At 46.6% G+C, this 24,201-nt stretch overlaps 2 protein-coding genes across 2 annotated transcripts in view; both read left to right on the top strand.

The window, feature by feature from the left end:
* LOC137504633 (cytochrome P450 2C5-like) overlaps positions 1–9,839 on the top strand; it is a 33,907-nt gene extending 24,068 nt beyond the window's left edge. Inside the window, exons 9-10 of the mRNA XM_068233213.1 lie at positions 1,846–1,987; positions 9,661–9,839. Of these exons, the coding sequence (XP_068089314.1) occupies positions 1,846–1,987; positions 9,661–9,839 (321 nt within the window). The remainder of the gene's footprint in view (positions 1–1,845; positions 1,988–9,660) is intronic.
* The window catches only part of LOC137504632 (uncharacterized), a 237,658-nt gene that overhangs the window by 23,054 nt on the left and 190,403 nt on the right, over positions 1–24,201 (top strand). The gene's annotated exons all lie outside the window — the stretch shown is intronic.

Raw genomic sequence — 24,201 nt, 5'->3', positions numbered from 1 at the left:
AAAAGATGGAAGAGGGATTAGAGGAAAAAGTGGGGGAGGGGGGAGAGAGAGCAGGGACAAGATGGACGGAGGGGAAAGGAAAAGAGAGGGGGAGAGAGAGTCCAAGCTGGAGGGAGAGGAAAAGATTGGGGGGGGAGGGAGAAAGGTACACTAAAGCAAAACTGCTAACAAAGCTAACAGCCTTCCTATACACCTTTACAAGTTCCAGTGCTGCAGTGCAGGTGATCAACATCCTTGTTATCACACAAAAAGAATCTTCGTACAGGACATGAAGTTACAGCAGTGTGCCTGCATACCTTCTGTGCAATACTGATTCAGGATGCCTGGTTCCAGAGCAGGAACACAAGCAGCTGTGAGATCCTCCTGGCTCCTGGAGCTTCTGTGTGTCTGTGTGTGTTCATGTCTCAGGTGGGGGCGGGGCTGCTGCTTAGACACTTCACTTTCTCCTCTCCCCTGCCAGCCAAGCAAGTGTCTAATAACGGCAGGGAGAGAGAGCAGGGCTGTCACAGGCAGCAAGAAGCTCCAGCTGATAGGAGCATTCATGTCAGGCAGGAGAAGTGCGTACTTTTAGCTGTGCACAGGACAAACCGGGAATTGTCCGCACAGTTCAGCTACACGCCTGCCTGGAGCTTTGAAGTTAGAATCATATCGCTCGAGGCTCCCAGCCCAGCATCACATGAGGGGGAGGGGGTGGAGCTACCATGGCACAGCCAGCCTGCAGCAACCTCTCAGCGTGAATGATTCAAACGCTGAGAGGAAAATCTTTGTGCTGCAGGCTGGGATTTGTTCACCCCAGGAGTGGAGGCGGGGCCCACCGGAGATGTGGAGGCGGGGACTACCGAGCAAATCCTCGGTACTTCGATGGGTCAGTCCGACACTGGTTAGGACCCTCTTACAGCTCTGGGCCCTCTATGGTCACAGGTGCTGCTTCCTTGTAGTTACGCCGGTGCTAGAAATCAAATTTGAAATGGTCTTCATGGCACACATCTGTTAGGGCTTTCCATGTTTCCAACTACCCCCAGTTCATTCCTGTAGATAACCTAGGTCTGTTTTACAGCTTGAAAAACAGAAATTGAAACCGAGAGCCCAATCTAGCGTAGTATTTTCAGTAAGTCAGGATATATTGTGTAAATGAATTTATACTCACAAATGTGGGTCACCACACAGGCGACCAATGGATAGGCAGGTGGGGAGAATTATAACCTGACCCCACTCAGGTTTAAAAGTCGCTCTCTGTAGACAGGTAAGATGGGGATACACCCCTCCACCAAGGGTGGACCAGATCGGTAATAAGACGAGAATAACAGAGGCGCCAACAAAGAATAAAATAGCTAAAAACTGTTTTAAAAGGAAGGAAGTGGGTGGAGTCGCCTCTGTGAGGCACTCTGGCACATCAATTGACCCTTGCTTGTGTTCTCCACACTCGATTGCCTGATGAAGCAGGATGTTGGCCCGTGAAACGCGTTGCACATTTGGAGAATTGTTTTAATAAATGTTAAGGTTATATTTATAACGGCTTACACTGCCTGGTCATTTATATACCTGAGGGAGGCGAGTCCACACACTTCCTTCCTTTTAATACAGTTTTTTAGCTATTTTATTCCTTGTTGGCGCCTGTTATTTTCGTTTTATTACCTATGTCTGTTTTACATCCATCAGACATCTGGTATGTTTTGGGGTACAACTGAACATGCTACGCACTTGTAGCTTTATTACAGAAAATAACAGGAAAGTTGTAACCTCATCAATGTGTTGCTGGTAATACTGCTCATATACAAGCTCTGTGACAGTGTAACACCGTCTATAACACGTTTTTGTTCATTCTACAAATGATTTTCTCCCTAGGGCACCACCATTATCCCATTGCTGTCTGCCGCATTGAGAGATGAAGCCTATTTTGAAAAACCTTATGAGTTTTACCCAGAACACTTTCTCGATGCAGATGGAAATTTCGAAAACAACGAGGCCTTCATCCCATTCTCAGCAGGTAACCCATAAACAGTGATGATTGTAATGAGCTAATTATAATTTATGATTATGCAAAATTACACATATATTTTTGCAATTAGGCCTATACTTAATTACAAAATCATAATCCAATTGACTTTGTTTAATCATTTGTAATAACGCATGAGTTTACGCGTGTAATGATCGCTGCTGCAGCAGCTATTGCTGGAAGTAGTAGTGCTGCAGCTCAGGCAGTTCTGATCTATTTCCATGCAAGCTGCATAGCTTTGTCTGTCTTTCCCTGCTGTCAGCTTGTGACTGATTATCATTCACCTGTGTGGGAATCTGCATGTCTGCTCCCATTGGATGACCTCAGTATAAAGATCTGCTTCCTGCAGGGTTTCCTTGGGTTTTCATAGCTTCAGTGTAAGCCAGTCTTGCTGTCGCTTTAGCCCCCGATCGTGTTTCTTGTTATAAAGATACTTTGCTGGTCTTTGCATCATATATTGGTTCATTGCCAATATATATGCATACCAGCACGTTTATTATTTTCCTTGTATTTGTGTTACGTTAATACATCAGTGTCGCTGATGTATACGTACACGAACTGTTTATATCCTCTGTGCAGTTAGTCAGCTTTCCAGCACGTTTTGGTAGGTTGCGCGTACCGTGACCACCCGTGCTGAGGTAGTTACCCTGCTCCTGGTTCTGTTTGTGGATTGCGTTCATCTCTGCGAAGAGATAACGAATCCTTCTGAATCCTGTTCTGTTACTGTTTGTGGATTGCGTTCATCTCTGCGAAGAGATAACGAATCCTTCTGAATCCTGTTCTGTTACCGTTTGTGGATTGCGTTCATCTCTGCGAAGAGATAGCGAATCCTTCTGAGTCCTGTTCCCTGTATTACTCCATTCCTAGTCAGCGTTCCTGCTTATGTCAAATATCGGTTCATTGCCGATATATACATATGTTAGTCAGACGTTACAAATAGTTTCATTGATAGCTGTAATTGTAATACGCTAGGAAAACATACTTATTGTATATTTATCTGTGTTACGTTCATCTATCTTAATCCTGCTGTTTCCTGACTATCCTGTCCTGTCTTTGTGAGGCACGCCATCGCCGCAGCGCATTGGCTGCCTCATTCCAGTCTGTCTGGTTTTGGACGCTTGCTGTCGCTAAGTAGCCGCTTGCTAGCAAGCGTTCATTCTGTCTACCTGTCCTGATCTCCTCAGTTCTGGTTTGTGCGCTCAGCGCTACTTTGCGCTGAGACGTTATAACGAAAGCATTGTTTGTGGCTGTCAGATCTGCACCGGCTCTGTGCGCCACAATCTCCTATTGGAGTCAGTCCTCCCCTCCACTATACTAGGGATAGCCTGTTTCCTGGTGCTAGTGTGTGTACCTCCTCCACGCCAGCTCATGTGTTGCATGCTGACTGTGGAGAATACACCACCAAGCCTTACATTATGAAAACCCCATTACCAATCCCCATTGTGGGGGGGATTCCCAGAAAGTATGACACTGTTAATTATGGTTCCTGTTCCTTTAAGAAATTTGAAGAACTTAGCTCTGAAACAGAAAATGAGTTTTTCTCTGAATGTGCCAGGTTCCTGACCAATCCTGATCTCCAAGCGACTCCTGTTTCAACCTGGGCACTCCAACTAAGTTATATTTTGTTTAAAGGGGAATTATTCCAGTGGGCATTTGATGTTCTCAATCATTCCGATTTGAAAGAGAGACCGCTGGAATTTCTAGCGTTTGTGATCCATAACTGGTTGCGCATAGATCCATTGCCTTTTCCTCTTAATGAACTCCTGGCAGCAGGTCAATCAGCTACTCCTTCAATTGCTTGCAAAAATGTTCAGCAAGCAGAAAGTGTTACTGATAATTTTCCTGCAGCCTTGAATAAATCACCAAGAACAGCAGGGAAAACAGCAGGGTCTAAGGCCAAACGCAAACGTTCTAAGAAACGTGTCCGATCTGCAGAGTCGTTATCCTTAGTGACTGAGACCTATAATGAGATTCTGCCATTAACAGATAATGAAATGCAATTGTCTTTCAGGGGAGTTAAATGGACTTATGAAACTACTAATGAACTTTCCTCCCTGGCTAGGGAAAATAAAGATTTTTGTTTAAAAGAATTATCTGAGTATGATTATGAGGAGATATTACAGAGTATTGAACAAATCAACTTATTTGTGAAGCAAGGAAAGTTTGCATACACTACAGTTCAGCACTTGCTACAGGTATTGGAGATTCTTAGGAATAAGGAATCTGCCAATCACCTGCTAATTAACCCAATATATGTCCCTGCTACAATCATATCTGCAAACCATGATCTGCCTGTTAAGTATGCTTGGAATCCTCCATTTGAGAAAGGAGAGATGGAAGCTCTGGTCAATGAATGGAAGAATGATTCAAGTTCATTTTGTCAATTTTACAGTGCAAAAAGTGAATTAGTATTGAATGCATGCATTAAGTCTGCCTATAACCTAATAAAAACTGGTGTGTGTGGGTATGACTTTGTGGCTCCATTGATTGATGTGTGGGAACTGATTTTGGATGATTTTTATGTGACTCCGAATTCGCAAATATGGCGTTCTGACCCGCCTGCTTCAGCACCTTTCGCTGATTCAGCAGGTGATTCGGAGCTCTTTTTGGGTGAAATTGAAGTTCCTGCAATTCCACCCTGTACCATGGATAACTCAGTGTTACTTACCAGTAAAACAGAAGCCACTGATACATTCTTAACCTTGCCCTGCGCAAATCTCTCAGCAGAGAATCCAGAGGTCCTGCTGACTTCCGAGTCCAGCCTAGCCAGTACTCATGACTCTTTGTTCAGTGAAACAGACACCAGAAAAATCTTGCCTGTCTCTGCAAACACTTCTGCAGAAATTACCTGTGTTAATAAAGTTCAACTCCTGTCTGATCCAGCAGATGCCAATAGATGCACTACATCAGTTTCCGAGTCCCAGCAATCCTGTCTAGACACCTCAGAACCCCAGCATCTGAATTTTCCAATTTTACAAATGAATGGTGATTCAGATGCGCAAACATTGTGTCTTGATCTTCCTGTTTCTACACCTCGCTCTAGTTTCGTGAATAGCTCAGAGCATCTGCTCTGTGAACCTGAAATCGCAGAATTATTACCTTGTTCAGAAAATGTTCCAATAAATTTGCCCTGTACCATGAATTGTGCAGTAGATCTCTCCAATGAAACTCAGGTCACAGAATCATTATGCTGTCCAGCAGGTGCTTCCATGGTTTTGCCCTGCAATATGGACTGTTCAGTGATCCTGTCCAGTGAAGCTGTGGTCGCAGAGTCTTATGCTTCACCCAGTACTTTGGATATTTCAAACCCTCTAGCAGAAGGGTCTGAGGCACTGCTTACCTCAGTTGGTGTTGCAGTAATATTCACTTGTCTAGCAGCTGTTTTGGAATTACAGTCTGCTCTAATAAAACTTGATGAATTTCTGCCCAGCAAAGCAGAAGCCATTGAAATATTGTCCTCGTCAGCAAGTGTGTTAGATACCTTGCCCTGTACACAGTCTGATTTAACCAATGTTGAGTCCCTCTCCAGTGTTGTAACAGCCGAGGAACTCCAGCCCTGTCCTCTGAATGTTTCAGAAGTCTTGCCCTGTAACATGGATAATTCTGATTCTCTGGTCAAAATAATAGAAATCTCAGAATTTCAGTCCGGTCTGATGAGTGTTCCTGAAACCCAGCCCTGTATCCTGAAATATTCTGGTTCTCTGGCCGCTGTGGCAGAGGTTCCAGAGTCCCCTTCCTGTCCAGGGAATTCCTCAGTTTTGCCTAGTCCAGTGGGGGCTGCTGCAATACTGACTTGTTCTGCAGCGCCTCATGAGCTCCAATCCAGTGTATTAAATGAGTCTCTGTCCAGTCCAGAGGTAGTTGTGGAGTCCCTATCTGGTTCAGTGCATACATCAGAAGATTTGTCCTGTCTTGTTAGTGCCCCTGAATCTGATTTGTTACTGACTTTGCTGGAATCAGCGACATCTAAGTCTGATCCAGCATTCTCGTGTAAAAGTCCAGTAGTTGCGAAGTTTAGTCATGATGATTTTTTTTTGGCCAGTCCTGGTTTTGGTCCTGTCTTGGCTGACCCTGAGGCTCACAGTTCCTTGACATGCCCAGAGGTTTCTCTTGTGCCGGTGTGCCCAGATGTTCTTTGTGTGCCAGAATGCCCAAGTGTGTCTAAGGTGTTAGCGTGCTCTGATGCTTCCTTAGTGGGAACACGTTCTGATGTTGCCAGTCTGCCTGCATGCCCAGAGATGGTTCTGGTCCCTAAAAGCCCTGATATTGATGTTTGTCCTTGTGGCCCTGACTCGGGAATTGCCCTAGGTTCCATAGGGGTTCTTGATAGTTCTCCATGTGAGCCTAAGGGGCATTCTGACCTATGGGGATCTCTTTGGAGCTTCAAGGTGTTCTAGGAGGTCTCTGAGAAAACTTGTCCTGGTGCCTTGGACTGGTTCAACAGTGGGTTTTGTGTTGGTAAAGACAGTACCGGTGGGCATTGCAAAGGCTTTGGCGTTTCTGAACGGTTCCTGGAAGGCGGTGGGTATCGCTCAGGGAATTTCGGAGGGCTTTCTTCTGGAAATCATGGTTCTGATGGGTGTCACACTGGGGCTTGTAGTACTGATGGGCATGGTTCTGTAGGTTCTGGTTCTGATGGGTCCAGTCTTGTGGGGACTGATTCTGGAATTCGGTCTTGCCGGGCTGTCCCGGTCATCATGAATTATCAGTCAGACTGTTTTGTTGGGAATTTCAGTTTTGAAAAGCGTCTGGAATCCGCTTTTAAGGGCGGGGGTACTGTAATGATCGCTGCTGCAGCAGCTATTGCTGGAAGTAGTAGTGCTGCAGCTCAGGCAGTTCTGATCTATTTCCATGCAAGCTGCATAGCTTTGTCTGTCTTTCCCTGCTGTCAGCTTGTGACTGATTATCATTCACCTGTGTGGGAATCTGCATGTCTGCTCCCATTGGATGACCTCAGTATAAAGATCTGCTTCCTGCAGGGTTTCCTTGGGTTTTCATAGCTTCAGTGTAAGCCAGTCTTGCTGTCGCTTTAGCCCCCGATCGTGTTTCTTGTTATAAAGATACTTTGCTGGTCTTTGCATCATATATTGGTTCATTGCCAATATATATGCATACCAGCACGTTTATTATTTTCCTTGTATTTGTGTTACGTTAATACATCAGTGTCGCTGATGTATACGTACACGAACTGTTTATATCCTGTGTGCAGTTAGTCAGCTTTCCAGCACGTTTTGGTAGGTTGCGCGTACCGTGACCACCCGTGCTGAGGTAGTTACCCTGCTCCTGGTTCTGTTTGTGGATTGCGTTCATCTCTGCGAAGAGATAACGAATCCTTCTGAATCCTGTTCTGTTACTGTTTGTGGATTGCGTTCATCTCTGCGAAGAGATAACTAATCCTTCTGAATCCTGTTCTGTTACCGTTTGTGGATTGCGTTCATCTCTGCGAAGAGATAGCGAATCCTTCTGAGTCCTGTTCCCTGTATTACTCCATTCCTAGTCAGCGTTCCTGCTTATGTCATATATCGGTTCATTGCCGATATATACATATGTTAGTCAGACGTTACAAATAGTTTCATTGATAGCTGTAATTGTAATACGCTAGGAAAACATACTTATTGTATATTTATCTGTGTTACGTTCATCTATCTTAATCCTGCTGTTTCCTGACTGTCCTGTCTTTGTGAGGCACGCCATCGCCGCAGCGCATTGGCTGCCTCATTCCAGTCTGTCTGGTTTTGGACGCTTGCTGTCGCTAAGTAGCCGCTTGCTAGCAAGCGTTCATTCTGTCTACCTGTCCTGATCTCCTCAGTTCTGGTTTGTGCGCTCAGCGCTACTTTGCGCTGAGACGTTATAACGAAAGCATTGTTTGTGGCTGTCAGATCTGCACCGGCTCTGTGCGCCACAATCTCCTATTGGAGTCAGTCCTCCCCTCCACTATACTAGGGATAGCCTGTTTCCTGGTGCTAGTGTGTGTACCTCCTCCATGCCAGCTCATGCGTTGCATGCTGACTGTGGAGAATACACCACCAAGCCTTACAACGCATAATTTAAGCGTAATTTTGTGCCGATTTTGGTGGTGAATAGCAAAACCCCATACATGCTATTGCTACCAAAATTGCTACATATCTTAATGAAAATGGTGACAAAAAGGGGAGAACAAAGATCCCCCTACCTTATAAACTTTATAGTTTATAAGGTAGGGGGATCTTTGTTCTCCCCATTTTGTCAGTATATATTTTGAGGTATATTTTGACCTCTTCCCCCAATTATAGCTACCTATTGAGGTGATTATGGTAATAATTATTGCCTGGTTATGCATGCTCGTGCTTTTTAGTGTTAATTAATGAAAATAGTGGGTACATGTCAAAAATAATAATACTTTTCAAAAAGACCTTGTAGTTTTTGAGAAAATTTAAAAAATGCAAAGAAAAAATGCTTTTTAAACTCACAAAAATGACAGTTTAAAAAACATTTTTCTTTGTATTTTTAAAAATACAAAAACCACAAGGTCTTTTTTTAACAATGCTTGTTTTACCTTGTGCCCGCTATTCCCCTTAACATATGTAGCAATAGCATGTATGGGGGTTTTGCTGTTCACCACCAAATCCAGTATGAAATTATGCATACATTACACGTAAATGCATGCGTAATTATGAATGCTTACAATTACATACAAAATGAATTACACTCTTCCCTGAAAGTTTGCATTACGATGCGTAATTGCTAATTATGATGTGTAATAACGCATAGGTGTAATTTCTGCTCATTCCTGCCCATAACACATCTTGCTGGAGAGAATAAGGGTCAGAGTACATGGAAGTACCAGTCACCTCAAGCACAGTATACTCTATCACTCCTTCAGTAGTGTTGGTGTTCGAATCTGGGCTTCCTAATTCAGAATAGGGCTGCTCAAATCCGAAACCGGGAGACATCCGGATAGTTGCTATCCGGGTATCTCCCAGTAAACATGTGCAGGGGGGGGGCAATCTTACCTGTCTGACGTTTTCTTCGTCCGTCCCTCGGCGACTCCCACGATGCGTTCCACGCACGTCACGTGATTACACTTCCTCCTTCAACCCGGAAGTGTTTATAATCACGTGACTGCCGCTTGGACCGCATCGTGGGAGGCGCTGAGGGATGGACGAAGAAGACGTCAGACAGGTAAGATTGACCCCCCTCCCCCTGCCCCCCCGCACAGATTTACTGGGAGATATCCGGATAGCAACTATTCGGATGTCTCCCGGTTTCAGATTTGAGCAGCCCTAATTCAGAAGCCTGAATGACAATGCACATCACACTTCAGCACCTCAGCTAATGGAGAGGGACACAAGGTTGCGGTCCACACCTCGTTTCATGTGACTCCGATGTCCTGTGAAGCACAGAGTGAGCTGCACATCAGTGTCCTCCCCATGATCCTCTCCACTGTCTTTGGTACAAAAGTGTGATGTGTGACGTAATCTGGGTCTCTGCATTAGGAAACCTGGACTTGAACACCAACACTACTCTTCAGTCTGAGGGAACCTCTCTAACTTCAGTGTAGTGGGTCTCACTGGTGGTTCACTGTAAATGGCAGTGAAAAGGGTAGTTACAAATGTTAGCTAATGTTTGCATTATTATTTACGTACATGTTTTGGATGCCATCAACTGAGTTTATTTATTTATAGGCAGAAGAAGTTGTGCTGGAGAAACTTTGGCCAAGATGGAGTTGTTCCTCTTCTACACAGCTCTGCTGCAAAACTTCACCTTCTGGGCTCCACCTGGTACTGTTGTGGATCTTACACCTACAATGAGCATTACAAATTCCCCTTTACCCCATAAGGTCATCGCTATGCCTCGTAACTGAGACCTTCCAGGAGGATGTACATTACACAATTGGCTTAGCAGGACTTTGAAGTAAACCTGAGAAAAAAAATGTAACCAGATCCCATGATGATTAAGTACACATTCGGGCCTTATCTACTGTGAGCATTGCAGGTTCACTATTTCCAGAGACTGGAGAAGATTGTGGGTGATTTGTGAGTTAATAAATTTGAGCTTTAGTAATGATCAGTGGAGCTAAACAATCCATTAATGAACCAAAATTTAGGAGTGAAAGGTGAAAGCAAGCTTCCTTCCAACACTTTTAGCGATACCAGTAGTTTGCATGTAACTATATACTGGGTAGCTCTGTAACATAAAATCATCTTGTCATGCACTTATTCTCATATGATCACATCCTCATTTTTGAAGAAGATTGTTCCCACCGCCCTTGGCAGCCATTTGAATTGAAGTCACTTTACTAACAGTGTTTATTTTGAGTACTCTTGCTATAAGGGAAGCTACATCGCCCACATTAGACCATTCCATGGAACCATATGTCCCAGTGTGGCCTCAAGAGATTCAATATGTACAAGTTTGTAATTCTGAGATGAGTAAGGCTCTGTTCCTACTTGAGCAAAGGAACGGACATTGTTTGTCCATTCTCTGCTCCACAGTGAATGGCTTCTATTTTAAAAATAGGAGCCGTTCACACTAGTAACGCTACATTGGATCCGCGAGATTTGATGCACTAAGCGGGCCCACTTCTGTGTTGACAATTCCGTGCACATGGATGCGTTCCCCCATATAGTGTATGGGGGCGTATTTGCCCTGGGTCACAGCCGAACCACGGCGGGCCATCGGCTCCTGCTGAGCCACATGTGGTCTGGAACAAATGGGAACAGAGCCTAATCCACTGCTTTCTTTGTATGTATCATATTTCCAAATAACTTTTTTATCTAATGAGAATGTGAGAAGCAAGAGTGTGCTCACAAAAGATCATTGATCAGGCTAACACCTTTTTGGCTCTTGGCTCCACCCACACTTTCTTGTGAATAGCCTGAAAAAAATGAAAATTCCTATTTTCTGGCATACACCCGCCCCCCCCCCACAGCAGAAGAAGTGGAGAGGGTGGACAAAAGGAGTGCCGCCATAGACATTAATGCAATTATCATTAATACGGCGAAAAAGGCAGAAAAAAGAGCGCCACAAAAAATATCATAAATAACATAAGAACATTATAGTTTTTGAAGTAGTTATCGATTTAGAAGCTTGCAAAGTTATAGTTTTTGTCATATTATTTTGTTTATGTACAGATTTTATGTTATCGAAGATATTATCATTTCTATGTGTAAAAGGTGTTTCTACAGGGGGAGTGGTTAGGGTTAGGCAACACATGGGGGAGTGGTTAGGGTTAGGCGCCCTTTTTTGATGCACGCCCCCCCCCCCTCCTTCCCCAGAGCATGGGATGAGCTTCACCTCTTCATGTATCATCTTGTTGCTAAAGGTTATTGCCACCGATGCCTTCCAATGGCCAAAAGATTTTTTTTAACTACAAAATTGGAATAAAGTAGCCTGGACTGTTCAAACACTGCGACTCAATGCAAAAGCACACTTATGTGTACAGTATATAGTATGTTATTCTTTTTATTTAATACTGCTCCATCTTGTTTAATTGATATTGTTTATATTCCCTTTTTCGTAAATACTTTATGCATTGTTTTGTACATTTTAATAAACATTTCAACAATGTTCTAGCCATTTCTTTGAAGTTTGAAGGTATGGATGGAGTTCTTTCTCAGAAAATAATACGCTACTGTCCTTTTACAAACTCTGGTTCACCCGGTCACAGAGCCTAAAAAGGGGCCCAGCTCCATGCAGGAGTCCACTAGAGATGACCCGAATGGTTAGACTGCGAACCGATTTCGCGCAAACTTTGGAGGTTTGCGAACTATATGCGAGTTCGACCTGCCCCCTATACTACATCATTAGGGTCAACTTTGACCCTGTACATCACAGTCCGCAGACACAGGGTAGCCAATCAGGCTACACTCCCTCCTGGAGCCCCCCCCCCCCTTATAAAAGGCAGGCAGCGTCAGCCATTACACTCACTCGTGTGGCTGCAGTAATTAGAGAAGGGAGAGAACCTGCTGTAGACATAGAGGAAGCTTAGTTAGGCTCTTGTTAGGCTTGTTAGCTTGCTCCTTGCTGATACTTATTGCTAAAAAGCACCCCTCAACAGCTCTTTTGAGAGCTAATGTTGTTCTTGTAATCTATTTTTTTTTTTGTGTATGTGTCCCACAGACACTTGTGTTGCATATACAACCCTGCCAGTCAGTCGCAGCTGGCTTTTTTTCCCCTTGGTAATTCCTACTGTGCCACTGCCAGGCCCAGCACATTCAGTGACTACCTGTGTGTGTGACAGCTGCACATTTGTAATACCAATCACTGCATACCTCTCTGTTCAGTGCACCTACCTACGTGAGCTCACACAGTGTTATATACCACCAGTCACTGCACCTGTTCACGTTACCTGTGTGTGTGACAGCTGCACATTTGTATACCAATCACTGCATACCTAACTGTTCAGTGCACCTACCTACATGAGCGCATGCAGTGTTATATACCACCAGTCACTGCACCTGTTCACGTTACCTGTGTGTGTGTGACAGCTGCACATTTGTAATACCAATCACTGCATGTAAGAAACTATAAGTTGTACGAACACAACACACCTTTATTCCGGCACCAGCAACTCATTAGTAAGAGCTGCAAACACGACTCTCATCACAGCAAACAGTATTGGAGATAGGACTCCTCAGCCAACTTCAGAGTTTAGGAATTTATTCAGTCAACAGATATACAGATACAGTTCGTTACATCTTTAGCCAAGCAGATTCTTCTGTAGTAAGTCCTTTGCGTTACAGCTTCTTGATTCCACTCCTGGTGAGTGTGAATCAGGTGATCTTCTTGTCTATTCTACGTTACATCTAACTACCAAGCCCTGAGGCCCATCTAATATGTACAGCATACAATTATATCCGATTACAGACATTAAGAAGAAAGTATAGGGTTCCAGTCAGTAGATAGAGAGCGTGAAAGTAAGAGTACCCTCCATTGGCCCATCATGAACCTTAATACTGACCAGGAAAGAGTTAACTGTGACATCATCTGAGCCCTGCCCCCCAAACCTACGATTGGTTCAGATCCCTTGTGGTGTCATAACCCACACCTGCTTAATTATTATTCCAAATGCCTTATACTCTACATACAAAGAATGTTATGTTTGGTAAATATGGCCTATGTTTACCTTTCTGCCGCCTCCCCATCTGGGGCGGCCTAGGCCTACGCCCTTGCAGCAGGAACATATTCCTGGTAATTGTCTGCAGTCAGTTCTTCTAGAGAAAACCTCTTCTTAAAGGTATACTCTGCGAACAAGCCTTTTACCTAAAACTCAGTCCAGATAACTGAGGCCTACTTGAACACTGCATACCTACCTGTTCAGTGCACCTACCTACATGAGCGCATGCAGTGTTATATACCACCAGTCACTGCACCTGTTCACGGTACCTATGTGTGTGACAGCTGCACATTTGTAATACCAGTCACTGCATACCTACGTGTTCAGTGCACCTATTTACGTGACCGCACGCAGTGTTATATTATATACCAGTCACTGCACCTGTTCATGGTACCTGTGTGTTTGAACACTGCACATTTGTAATACTAGTCATTGCATAATTATTCACAGTACCTGTGTGACCACACACTGTTTAACCACTTGAGGACCACAGTCTTTTCGCCCCTTCAGGACCAGAGCCTTTTTCTCCATTCATATAAAGAGATAAACCGAGAGCCCCGTATAGTGTAGTAGGTATTAACCCAGGAGGAATTAATAACAAGTAAGTATTATACTTACAAACACGGGTTACCGCTGAGGCAACCACTGTATAGTTAGGTGGGGAGTATAAACCTGTCCCCACTCAGGATTAAGATGTCGCTCTCTGTGATAGATGAAAGGAGGGTATAGCACCCTTCCACCAAGGGTGGTTTGCTGAATAGACTGATGTACAGAGGCGCCAGTAGAGTAAAAGATAATAAAAGGTTTAAAAAGTATAGGTGGTGGACCAGCCAACCTTAAGCAGACACGATGCTGTCGATTATAGTAAACGGAAATTTATTCGCATACTCCAAACAACACTGCGACGCGTTTCTCGGGCCAAAAACCCGCTTCTTCAGGCAATAAACAACAGGAGTATCTCACAGTTCTAGGTCCAGATAGGGCTTGGCACCTCTGTTAAGAGGTGCCAAGCCCAACCTAAAGCATCGTGTCTGCTTTAGGTTGGCTGGTCCACCACCACCACCTATACTTTTTAACCTTCTGCCGCCCGCGTCACGCCAGTAGGCGTGGCCGCGGCGGCAGCCCCAGGACCGCCTAACGGCAATTGGCGTAAAGTCCTGGGGCTCTGTTTTGCATGAGATCGCGCGCATGGTGCGCGCGCATCTCATGCTCGGAGGGCGGAGCTCCGCCCCGCCTTCAGTCTCCGAGCGGCTATTGCCGCTCGGGAGACTGTTAGACGGCGATCACGCCGTCTATTTACTAGGTGCAGCGCTGCGATGAGCAGCAGCGCTGCACCGGGGACAGCCGTGTGACACGGCTGTCCCCATGGGGGACAAGAGAGCGATCGGCTCTCATAGGCAGAAGCCTATGAGAGCCGATCACCGTAATTGGCCGGCTGTGGGGAGGGAGGGAGCGAGGGAGGGAAAGGAATTAAAGGAAGAGGTTTTTTTTTTAAAAAGTGACAACATAAATATTTATTAAAAAAAAAATAAACATGGGGGGAGCGATCAGACCCCACCAACAGAGAGCTCTGTTGGTGGGGAGAAAAGGGGGGGGGGGAATCACTTGTGTGCTGAGTTGTGCGGCCCTGCAGCTTGGGCTTAAAGCTGCAGTGGCCAATTTTGCTAAAAATGGCCTGGTCACTAGGGGGGTTTAGCCCTGCAGTCCTCAAGTGGTTAAACCTTTTATTATCTTTTACTCTACTGGCGCCTCTGTAAATCAGTCTATTTTTCTCCATTCAGACCACTGCAGCTTTCACGGTTTATTGCTCGGTCATACAACCTACCACCTAAATGAATTTTACCTCCTTTTCTTGTCACTAATACAGCTTTCTTTTGGTGCTATTTGATGGCTGCTGCGAGTTTTAGTTTTTATTATATTCATCAAAAAAGACATGGATTTTGTCAAAAAAATGATTTTTTTTACTTTCTGTGCTGACATTTTTCAAATAAAGTAAAATTTCTTATACATTTTTGTCCAAATGTATTGTGCTACATGTCTTTGATAAAAAAAAATCCATTCAGTGTATATTTATTGGTTTGGGTAAAAGTTATAGCGTTTACAAACTATGGTGCCAAAAGTGAATTTTCCCATTTTGAAGCATCTCTGACTTTTCTGACCACCTAGTATAAATACCATAAATACCCCCCAAATGACCCCATTTTGGAAAAAGACATCCCAAAGTATTCACTGAGAGGCATGGTGAGTTCATAGAAGATTTTATTTTTTTTGTCACAAGTTAGCGGAAAATGACACTTTGAGACAAAAAAAAAAAAGTTTCCATTTCTTCTAACTTGCGACAAAAAAATGAAATCTGCCACGGATTCACTATGCTCCTCTCTGAATACCTTGAAGTGTCTACTTTCCAAAATGGGGTCATTTGTGGTGTGTGTTTACTGTCCTGGCCTTTTGGGGGTGCTAAATTGTAAGCACAATACCCCCTTAACGCAGTTAGGCTGCAAAAAAGTGCCACACATGTGGTATTGCCGTACTCAGGAGAAGTAGTATAGTGTGTTTTTTTTTTTACACACAATTGTCCATTTACAGAGATATTTCTCCCACCCAGCATGGGAATATGTAAAAATACACCCCAAAACACATTATACTACTTCTCCTGAGTACGGCGATACCACATGTGTGGCACTTTTTTGCACCCTAACTGCGCTAAGGGGCCCAAAGTCCAATGAGTACCTTTAGGATTTCACAGGTCATTTTGCAACATTTGGTTTCAAGACTACTCCTCACGGTTTAGGGCCCCTAAAATGCCAGGGCAGTATAGGAACCCCACAAATGACCCCATTTTAGAAAGAAGACACCCAAAGGTATTCCGTTAGGAGTATGGTGAGTTCATAGAAGATTTTATTTTTTGTCACAAGTAAGCAGAAATTGATTTTAATTGTTTTTTATTCACAAAGTGTCATTTTCCGCTAACTTGTGACAAAAAATAAAATCTTCTATGAACTCACCATACTCCTAACGGAATACCTTTGGGTGTCTTCTTTCTAAAATGGGGTCATTTGTGGGGTTCCTATACTGTCCTGGCATTTTAGGGGCCCTAAACCGTGAGGAGTAGTCTTGAAAACAAATGTCGCAAAATGACATGTGAAATCCTAAAGGTACTCATTGGACTTTGGGCCCCTTAGCGCACTTAGGGTGCAAAAAGTGCCACACATGTGGTATCGCCGTACTCAGGAGAAGTAGTATAATGTGTTTTGTGGTGTATTTTTACACATACCCATGCTGGGTGGGAGAAATATCTCTGTAAATGACAATTTTTTGATTTTTTTTTACACACAATTGTCCATTTACAGAGAGATTTCTCCCACCCAGCATGGGTATGTGTAAAAATACACCCCAAAACACATTATACTACTTCTTCTGAGTATGGCGATACCACATGTGTGACACTTTTTTGCAACCTAGGTGCGCTAAGGGGCCTAACGTCCTACAGGTCATTTTGAGGCATTTGGATTCTAGACTACTCCTCACGGTTTAGGACCCCTAAAATTCCAGGGCAGTATGGGAACCCCACAAGTGACCTATTTTAGAAAGAAGACACCCCAAGGTATTCCGTTAGGTGTATGGTGAGTTCATAGAAGATTTTATTTTTTGTCACAAGTTAGTGAAAAATGACACTTTGTGAAAAAACAATAAAAATCAATTTCCGCTAACTTTTGACAAAAAATAAAATCTTCTATGAACTCGTCATACACCTAACAGAATACCTTGGGGTGTCTTTTTCTAAAAAGGGGTCACTTGTGGGGTTCCTATACTGCCCTGGCATTTTACGAGCCCAAAACCGTGAGTAGTCTGGAAACCAAATGTCTCAAAATGACTGTTCAGGGGTATAAGCATCTGCAAATTTTGATGACAGGTGGTCTATTAGGGGGCAAATTTTGTGGAACCGGTCATAAGCAGGGTGGCCTTTTAGATGACAGGTTGTATTGGGCCTGTTCTGATGGATAGGAGTCCTAGGGGGGTGACAGGAGGTGATTGATGGGTGTCTCAGGGGGTGGTTAGAGGGGAAAATAGATGCAATCAATGCACTGGGGAGGTGATCGGAAGGGGGTCTGAGGGGGATCTGAGGGTTTGGCCGAGTGATCAGGAGCCTACACGGGGCAAATTAGGGCCTGATCTGATGGGTAGGTGTGCTAGGGGGTGACAGGAGGTGATTGATGGGTGTCTCAAGGTGTGATTAGAGGGGGGAATAGATGCAAGCAATGCACTGGCGAGGTGATCAGGGCTGGGGTCTGAGGGCGTCCTGAGGGTGTGGGCGGGTGATTGGGTGCCTGCAAGGGGCAGATAGGGGTCTAATCTGATGGGTAACAGTGACAGGTGGTGACAGGGGGTGATTGATGGGTAATTAGTGGGTGTTTAGAGGAGAGAACAGATGTAAACACTGCACTTGGGAGGTGATCTGACGGCGGGTCTGCAGGCGATCTGATGGTGTGGGCGGGTGATCAGGTTGCCCGCAAGGAGCAGATTAGGGGCTGATTGATGGGTGGCAGTGACAGGGGTGATTGATGGATGGCAGTGATATGGGGTGATTGATGGGTGATTGATAGGTGATTGACAGGTGATCAGTGGGTTATTACAGGGAAGAACAGATGTAAATAATGCACCGGCGAATTGATAAGGGAGGGTCTGAGGGCAATCTAAACGTGTGGGCGGGTGATTAGGTGCCCGCAAGGGGCAGCTTAGGTTCTAATCTGATGGGTAACAGTGACAGGTGGTGATAGTGGGTGATTGATGGGTAATTAGTCGGTGTTTAGAGGAGAGAACAGATGTAAACAATGCACTTGGGAGGTGATCTGACGTCGGGTCTGCAGGCGATCTGATGGTGTGGGTGGGTGATCAGATTGCCCGCAAGGGGCAGGTTAGGGGCTGATTGATGGGTGGCAGTGACAGGGGGTGATTGATGGGTGATTGACAGGTGATTGACAGGTGATTGACAGGTGATCAGGGGGGATGGATGCATACAGTACACGGGGGGGTCTGGGGGGGGAGAATCTGAGGGGTGGGGGGGTGATCAGGAGTCCCCAGGGGGCAGTTTAGGGAATAAAAAAAAATAGCGTTGACAGATAGTGACAGGGAGTGATTGATGGGTGATTAGGGGGGTGATTGGGTGCAAACAGTGGTCTGGGGGGTGGGTGGGGTGGGGTCTGAGGGGTGCTGTGGGCGATCAGGGGGCAGGGGGGGGCAGATCAGTGTGTTTGGGTGCAGACTAGGGTGGCTGCAGCCTGCCCTGGTGGTCCCTCGGACACTGGGACCACCAGGGCAGGAGGCAGCCTGTATAATACACTTTGTATACAATACAAAGTGTATTATACGCTTCCTATGCTGCGATCGTCGGGTTAACAACCCGCCGGCGCTTCCGATTGGCCGGCAGGTTGACGACGCGGGTGGGCGGAGCCTATTGCTGGAGGATGCGCGCGCATAACAGTTATGCGCGCCATCCCCGGCCAGCAGCCACTTGAGGATTTGCCGCCGATGGGCGTATTGCGGTCGTTAAGGCCCAGCCTTTGCCGCCGCCCATCGGCTGTAGGCGGTCCTCAAGTGGTTAATATACCAGTCCGTGCATACCTGTTAACTGCACCTGTGTGACAGCTGCACATTGTAATGTAATACCAGTCACTGCATACCTTTCACTGCACCTGTGTGACTGCACATTGTATTAGTCAAGTCAGTGCGTGTAACGATCGGTGTAACACAGAGAGGATCTGATTACCGGTGATCTGCAGTATCACCGAGAATACAGATATATACCCGATTATTGATGATCTGCAGTATCACCGATAATCAGAAATATCACTAACCTCTGGAAACCTGAGTAATATGAGTGTTTGGTGCAACAGTAATACTTTGAGGAGAGCACCCGTATAGAGGGTGTAAGGCAGTAAGAGATACTGCTCAGAGAACAGATTCCTTCCAATGGCCTGATGCTCCCCAAAGGGCGGAGCCAGGCTGAGAGTGGGAAGGACCAGAGAGTAAGTGACACCAAAGGTGAAGTGTCACTGACAGGTCTGTGAACTATCTCCAAGCAGGGAAGATAGTTCTCGAGGTCGGACAGGCCAGGTCGGCAACAGACAGACAGATCAGGTACAGAGACAGGAGACAGATACGGAATCTCAAGACAAGCAGGGTTCAGCAACAGAGTATCAGATATAGCGAAGTACCAAATCAGAGATCAAGAGAATGGTCAGGAAAGCAGAAAGTCATAACAGATAATAATAATGCCTAGTCTTAGGTGTGAGCTCCGTGATCATCAACACCCTGGAACTAGTCTGATGTATAACAGAGTGATAATACAGTTCCCTAGTCTTGGGTGTGAGTTCCTTGATCATCAACACCCTTGAACTAGTGGTATAACAGAATGGTAATACAGTTCCCTAGTCTTGGGTGTGAGTTCCTTGGTCATCAACACCCTGGAACTAGTCTGAAGTATAACAGAATGGTAATGCAGTTCCCTAGTCTTGGGTGTGAGTTCCTTGGTCATCAACACCCTGGAACTAGTCTGAACTATAACAGAAAGGTAATACAGTTCCCTAGTCTTGGGTGTGAGCTCCTTGATCATCAACACCCTGGAACTAGTCTGAAGTAATAACACAGAAAATATCACAGATACTGACAAGGTCTGAGTGCTACCACGTAGTGATCGCAACGGCAGACAACCAGAGAATGACCAGCACCCAGTATATATAGTAAAGCGCTCTCCAGCGCCTCCCCTAAGTGTTGGACCAATGGAAACTGGCTGAATCGTCAGCTGACCGGCTTGGTCAGCTGACTCCCTTCTGGCTGTCATAAAAGTTCTGCCTCTCAGCGCGCGCGCACGTCCTTCTGAACCTGTGTGGACTATCAGTCCCAGCCGCACCAGACATGTGTTGTGAAGCACCCGCCGCACCGCTATCAAGGCATGCGGCGGTTCCTCCGCGTTCGGCTACACTACTGTATGCAGGCCCACGCGTGCAAGCCGCCGCGTTGGACGCGGACTCAGCCACCTTGTTCTGAGTACACGCGGCGGCTTTTCCGCGTTTTCTCACAGTGCGTACCTTTCACTAAATCCCCCCCCCCCCATGTGGACAAAACAACAGGCAGAGGCAGGCCACCCGGCAGGTCTGTTCGAGGTCATGCTGACGTGATTTTGTGCGGCCCTGGACCAAAGTATAGTGCTCAGAAGAAGGCACGTCCCATCAACTCCCAAGATTGTCAGGATGTGGTTGACTACTTAACACAGAACACCTCATCTTCCGCAGCCACCAGCGATACTACAAGCACTGCTGCATTGGACACTTCGCAGGAGTTATGTGGTGGGGAATTCACTGATTCACAGCCATTATCGTTACAACAAGATGAAGGCGCTAAGCAAGATACACCATCTCATATGTCTGAGTTAGGCGACACTATTGACGTAAGGTGTGAGGAGGAGGATGATAAAGTACCTGCTGCTGGTGCAGTTTTGGAGGTGTCTGGTGCAAGTGAAGCTGGGGAGGATGCTTATGAGGATTATGATGTTACAGATCTCACGTGGGTTCCCAATAGAGGAGATGAACAGGGGGACAATTCAGAGGGGGAGTCAGAGAGGAGTAGGAGGAGACGAGTTCCTATAAGAAGCAGGGGGAGCTCGTCATCAGAAACAGCTTGTGGCAGTGTCCGGTGCCATGTATCGCCACCTATGGACAGCCAGCCAACATGCCCTTCAACGTCACCATAGGGCCATCACCCTTAGGCTCAGCGGTTTGGAAATTTTTTTGTGTGTCTGCCTCAGATCAGAGCAATGCCATCTGTTCTCTCTGCCGCCAAAAATTGAGCCATGGAAAAACCAACACCCGCGTAGGGACAACTGCCTTACAAAGGCACATGGAGAAAAGGCACAAACTGCAATGGCAAGACCACCTGAGGAAAAGCAGCACACAAAAGCAAAGCCACCCTCCTTCTCCTCTTCCTCCTTTAGGTGCATTATCTTCAGCCGCTTTCTCCCTTGCACCTTCACAATCACAGCCACTCTCCTCCACTCCGCCTCTCACCTTGATCGGTTCCTACTCCTCTGCCCACAGCAGCAGCCAGGTGTCCGTGAGGGAAATCTTTGAGCGGAAGAAGCCAATGTCTGCCAATCAACCCCTTGCCCGATGTCTGACAGCTGCCCGCTGCCCGGCCTCCCTCAACGCGTCACTCTCCGGACTCCTCCTCCTCATTCAGTCACTGCATAGTGCCGCCCACTGCCAGCCACCCACACTACCACCGGACACAGCAGGTACTTCTTGAAACTTTGTTATGGGGAAGCGGGCAGAGGGGGGAGCGCTAGCGGAGGGGGTGGGGGGAATTTCCGACCCCCCCCCGCGATCGGGGCATGCTCCCCCCTTATGCCTGCGACCCCATAGGGGGGCCGTATTCGGCCGAACAGGGCCCTGTTCGGCCGAACAGGGGCCCTGTTCGGCCCTGTTCGGCGGCCATTAGAAGTTCGGGGCGAACCCGAACTTAAAAGGCCGAACACCATCAGGTGTTCGGCCGAACGCGAACATCACCCGAACAGGGTGATGTTCTGCAGAACCCGAACAGTGGCGAACACTGTTCGCCCAACACTACCTTCAACGTCAGCTGCTGATGCCACCATAGTGCCATCACCCTAGGGGGGCTCAGCGGTTTGGAGATTTTTTCATGTGTCTGCCTCAGATCGGAGCAATGCCATCTGTTGTCTCTGCCTCCAAAAATTGAGCCGTGGAAAGGCCAACACTCACGTAGGGACAAGTGTCTTATGAAGGCACACAGAGAAAAGGCACAAACTGCAATGGGAAGAGCACCTGAGCAGAAGCAGCACACAAAAGAAAAGCCACCCTCCTTCTCCTCTTCCTCCTTCAGGTGCAGCATCTTCAGCTGCTTTCTCACTTGCTCCTTCACAGCCACCCTCCTCCACTCCGCCTCTGCCCTTGAGTGGTTCCTGCTCCTCTGCCCACAGCAGCCAGGTGTCCGTGAAAGAAATCTTTGAGCGGAAGAAGCCAATTTCTGCCAGTCACCCCCTTGCCTGGCGTCTGACAGCTGGCGTGGTGGAACTGTTAGCTGGTGGACTCTGAGGCCTTCTGTAAATTTGTGGCCATTGGGACACCGTAGTAGAAGATGCCAGGCCGCAATTATTTCTATAAAAAGGCGAAACTGTACCGTGAAGTGGAGAGGCAAGTGGTGTCATCTCTGGCACACAGCGTTGGGTCAAGGATCCACCTGACCATGGATGCCTGGTCTGCCAAGCATGGTCAGGGCCGCTACATTACTTACATAGCTTGTTGGGTCAACCTGGTGACCGAAGGCAAGCAGGGTGTACGTGGCTGTGCAGCGGACCAACTTTTTGTGACACCTCCACGGCTTGCAGGCAGGCCTCCTGCCACCTCCTCTCCTATTACACTGTTTTATTGTTGTTTAGCTAGTAGTAGTGTGTTGTATTGTGATTGTAGTTAGTGTGTGTGTCTGTGAGCTGTGACAGTCTCTGCTTTCTGTGAGCTGTGACAGTCTGTGCTGCAGCCTGCAGCAGCTCTGCTAGTTAGGTGTCTGTGTGTGCTGTTTGTGCACACAGGCTAGGACTGTGCTATTGCCTTAGCTACACAGTATAGTTTAGGGCATAGGGATTTATTGTGTAGTTATTTAGTACTGCAGTGCTAGTTGTTAGAGTAGTACTGTCTGTGTGACTACTGCATTTCTGCTGTGCTGCTGACTCTGATTGTCAGTGTGACAGACTGTCCGTTAGTGTGCACACTGTGTTCTACTCTGCTGTCTGTCACTCCGTGCTAATTCATTCAAGTCCAACACCAATTACCTCAATTTGAATAAAGTGCAAGTACCCCACATCCATCTGGTGACATCATCAAAACTTGCACTATGTCTGCTGGCACTGGCAGCCGGGGGAAGGCCATCAAGGCCAAGAAGAGAGGAAACATTAATGGCACCGTCACCGCCAGCAGTTCTGCCGCACCAGTGTCCATTCCGCCGCTAGCCACTGGGCGTGGACGCACTGGGCACCCAGCTGATAGGGGGAGTCATGCTGCACATGCGCAGCAATGTGTAGTGGCCATTTTTCAGCAGGGTCGCCGCCGCAAATTGGAGGAGAAAGGCGCCGAGCCTGTGATGCAGCAGATGGTGGATGACGAGCAGGCCACCACCACCTCTGCAACACACACCTCCACCACCACTCCTGTTTGCAGGAGCAGCAGCAGCCGCCCAGCAGTGCATGGGGACTCATCGGTCATCATGTCAACCCGAGCGGGCAGCCTAAGCTCAGTCAGCGCACTCTGTAGTCCAGAGTCAGAGAGCGCAATGAGGGCTACCACTGTCATTCTGGCCACAATGAGATTTGCGGAGGAGTCAAAGATGTTGACGGTTATTGTTGGGGGGGATTCCTTGCCTGTGGTGTCCGCAGAAGAGGAGTTTGGGGGGTCATCAACATCCCAGCAATTGTTTGAGGAGGGGGAGTATGATGTGTATGATGCTGGTGATAATAATTATGATAATGATGATGATGACGAGAGAAAGGACCGTGACTACCAACCACAGTAGGGGGATGTTGGCTCTGAGTCTGAAGAGGAGGAGGCATGCGTGGATCTGGCATGGAGGATCAGCATCGCTGACATTTGCAGAAGCAGCAGTGGCATGGAATGCGGGACCCACAGCCTGCTGCTTCATCTTCTGCCGCTACCACCAGCCGTACCACTCAACCCCAGGCCCCAACCACCGCAGGCCCAACTACTGCAGGGAGAAAAAAAGCAGCAACAGACCATTCAGGGCGTAAGGGAAAATTTCTATCCCCAATCTGGCAGTTTTTTGACTTGCCTTCAGTGGACAGCCAGTTTGTCAGTTGTGTGCCAGATTAAGCTGAGCAGGGGTTGTAACCCCTCCAACTATGGCACCTCCAGCTTCATTAATCATCTTGCCAAAAAGCATTATGTTGAGCATGAGTAGTTCAAGAGGCTGAAGGAAGCTGGCGCTGGCAGTGTTCCAGCCAAAAGCACCACAAGAACCCCCTTTGACATTCCTACCGACACTGAGGCCTGATCAGGCAGCCAGTCCTCAGCAGTCTCCTCTGCTC

The sequence above is a fragment of the Hyperolius riggenbachi genome, chromosome 4 (genome assembly GCF_040937935.1).
Source record: "Hyperolius riggenbachi isolate aHypRig1 chromosome 4, aHypRig1.pri, whole genome shotgun sequence".
Taxonomy (NCBI): Eukaryota; Metazoa; Chordata; class Amphibia; order Anura; family Hyperoliidae; genus Hyperolius; species Hyperolius riggenbachi.
This window is presented reverse-complemented; position numbering and strand designations above follow the sequence as displayed.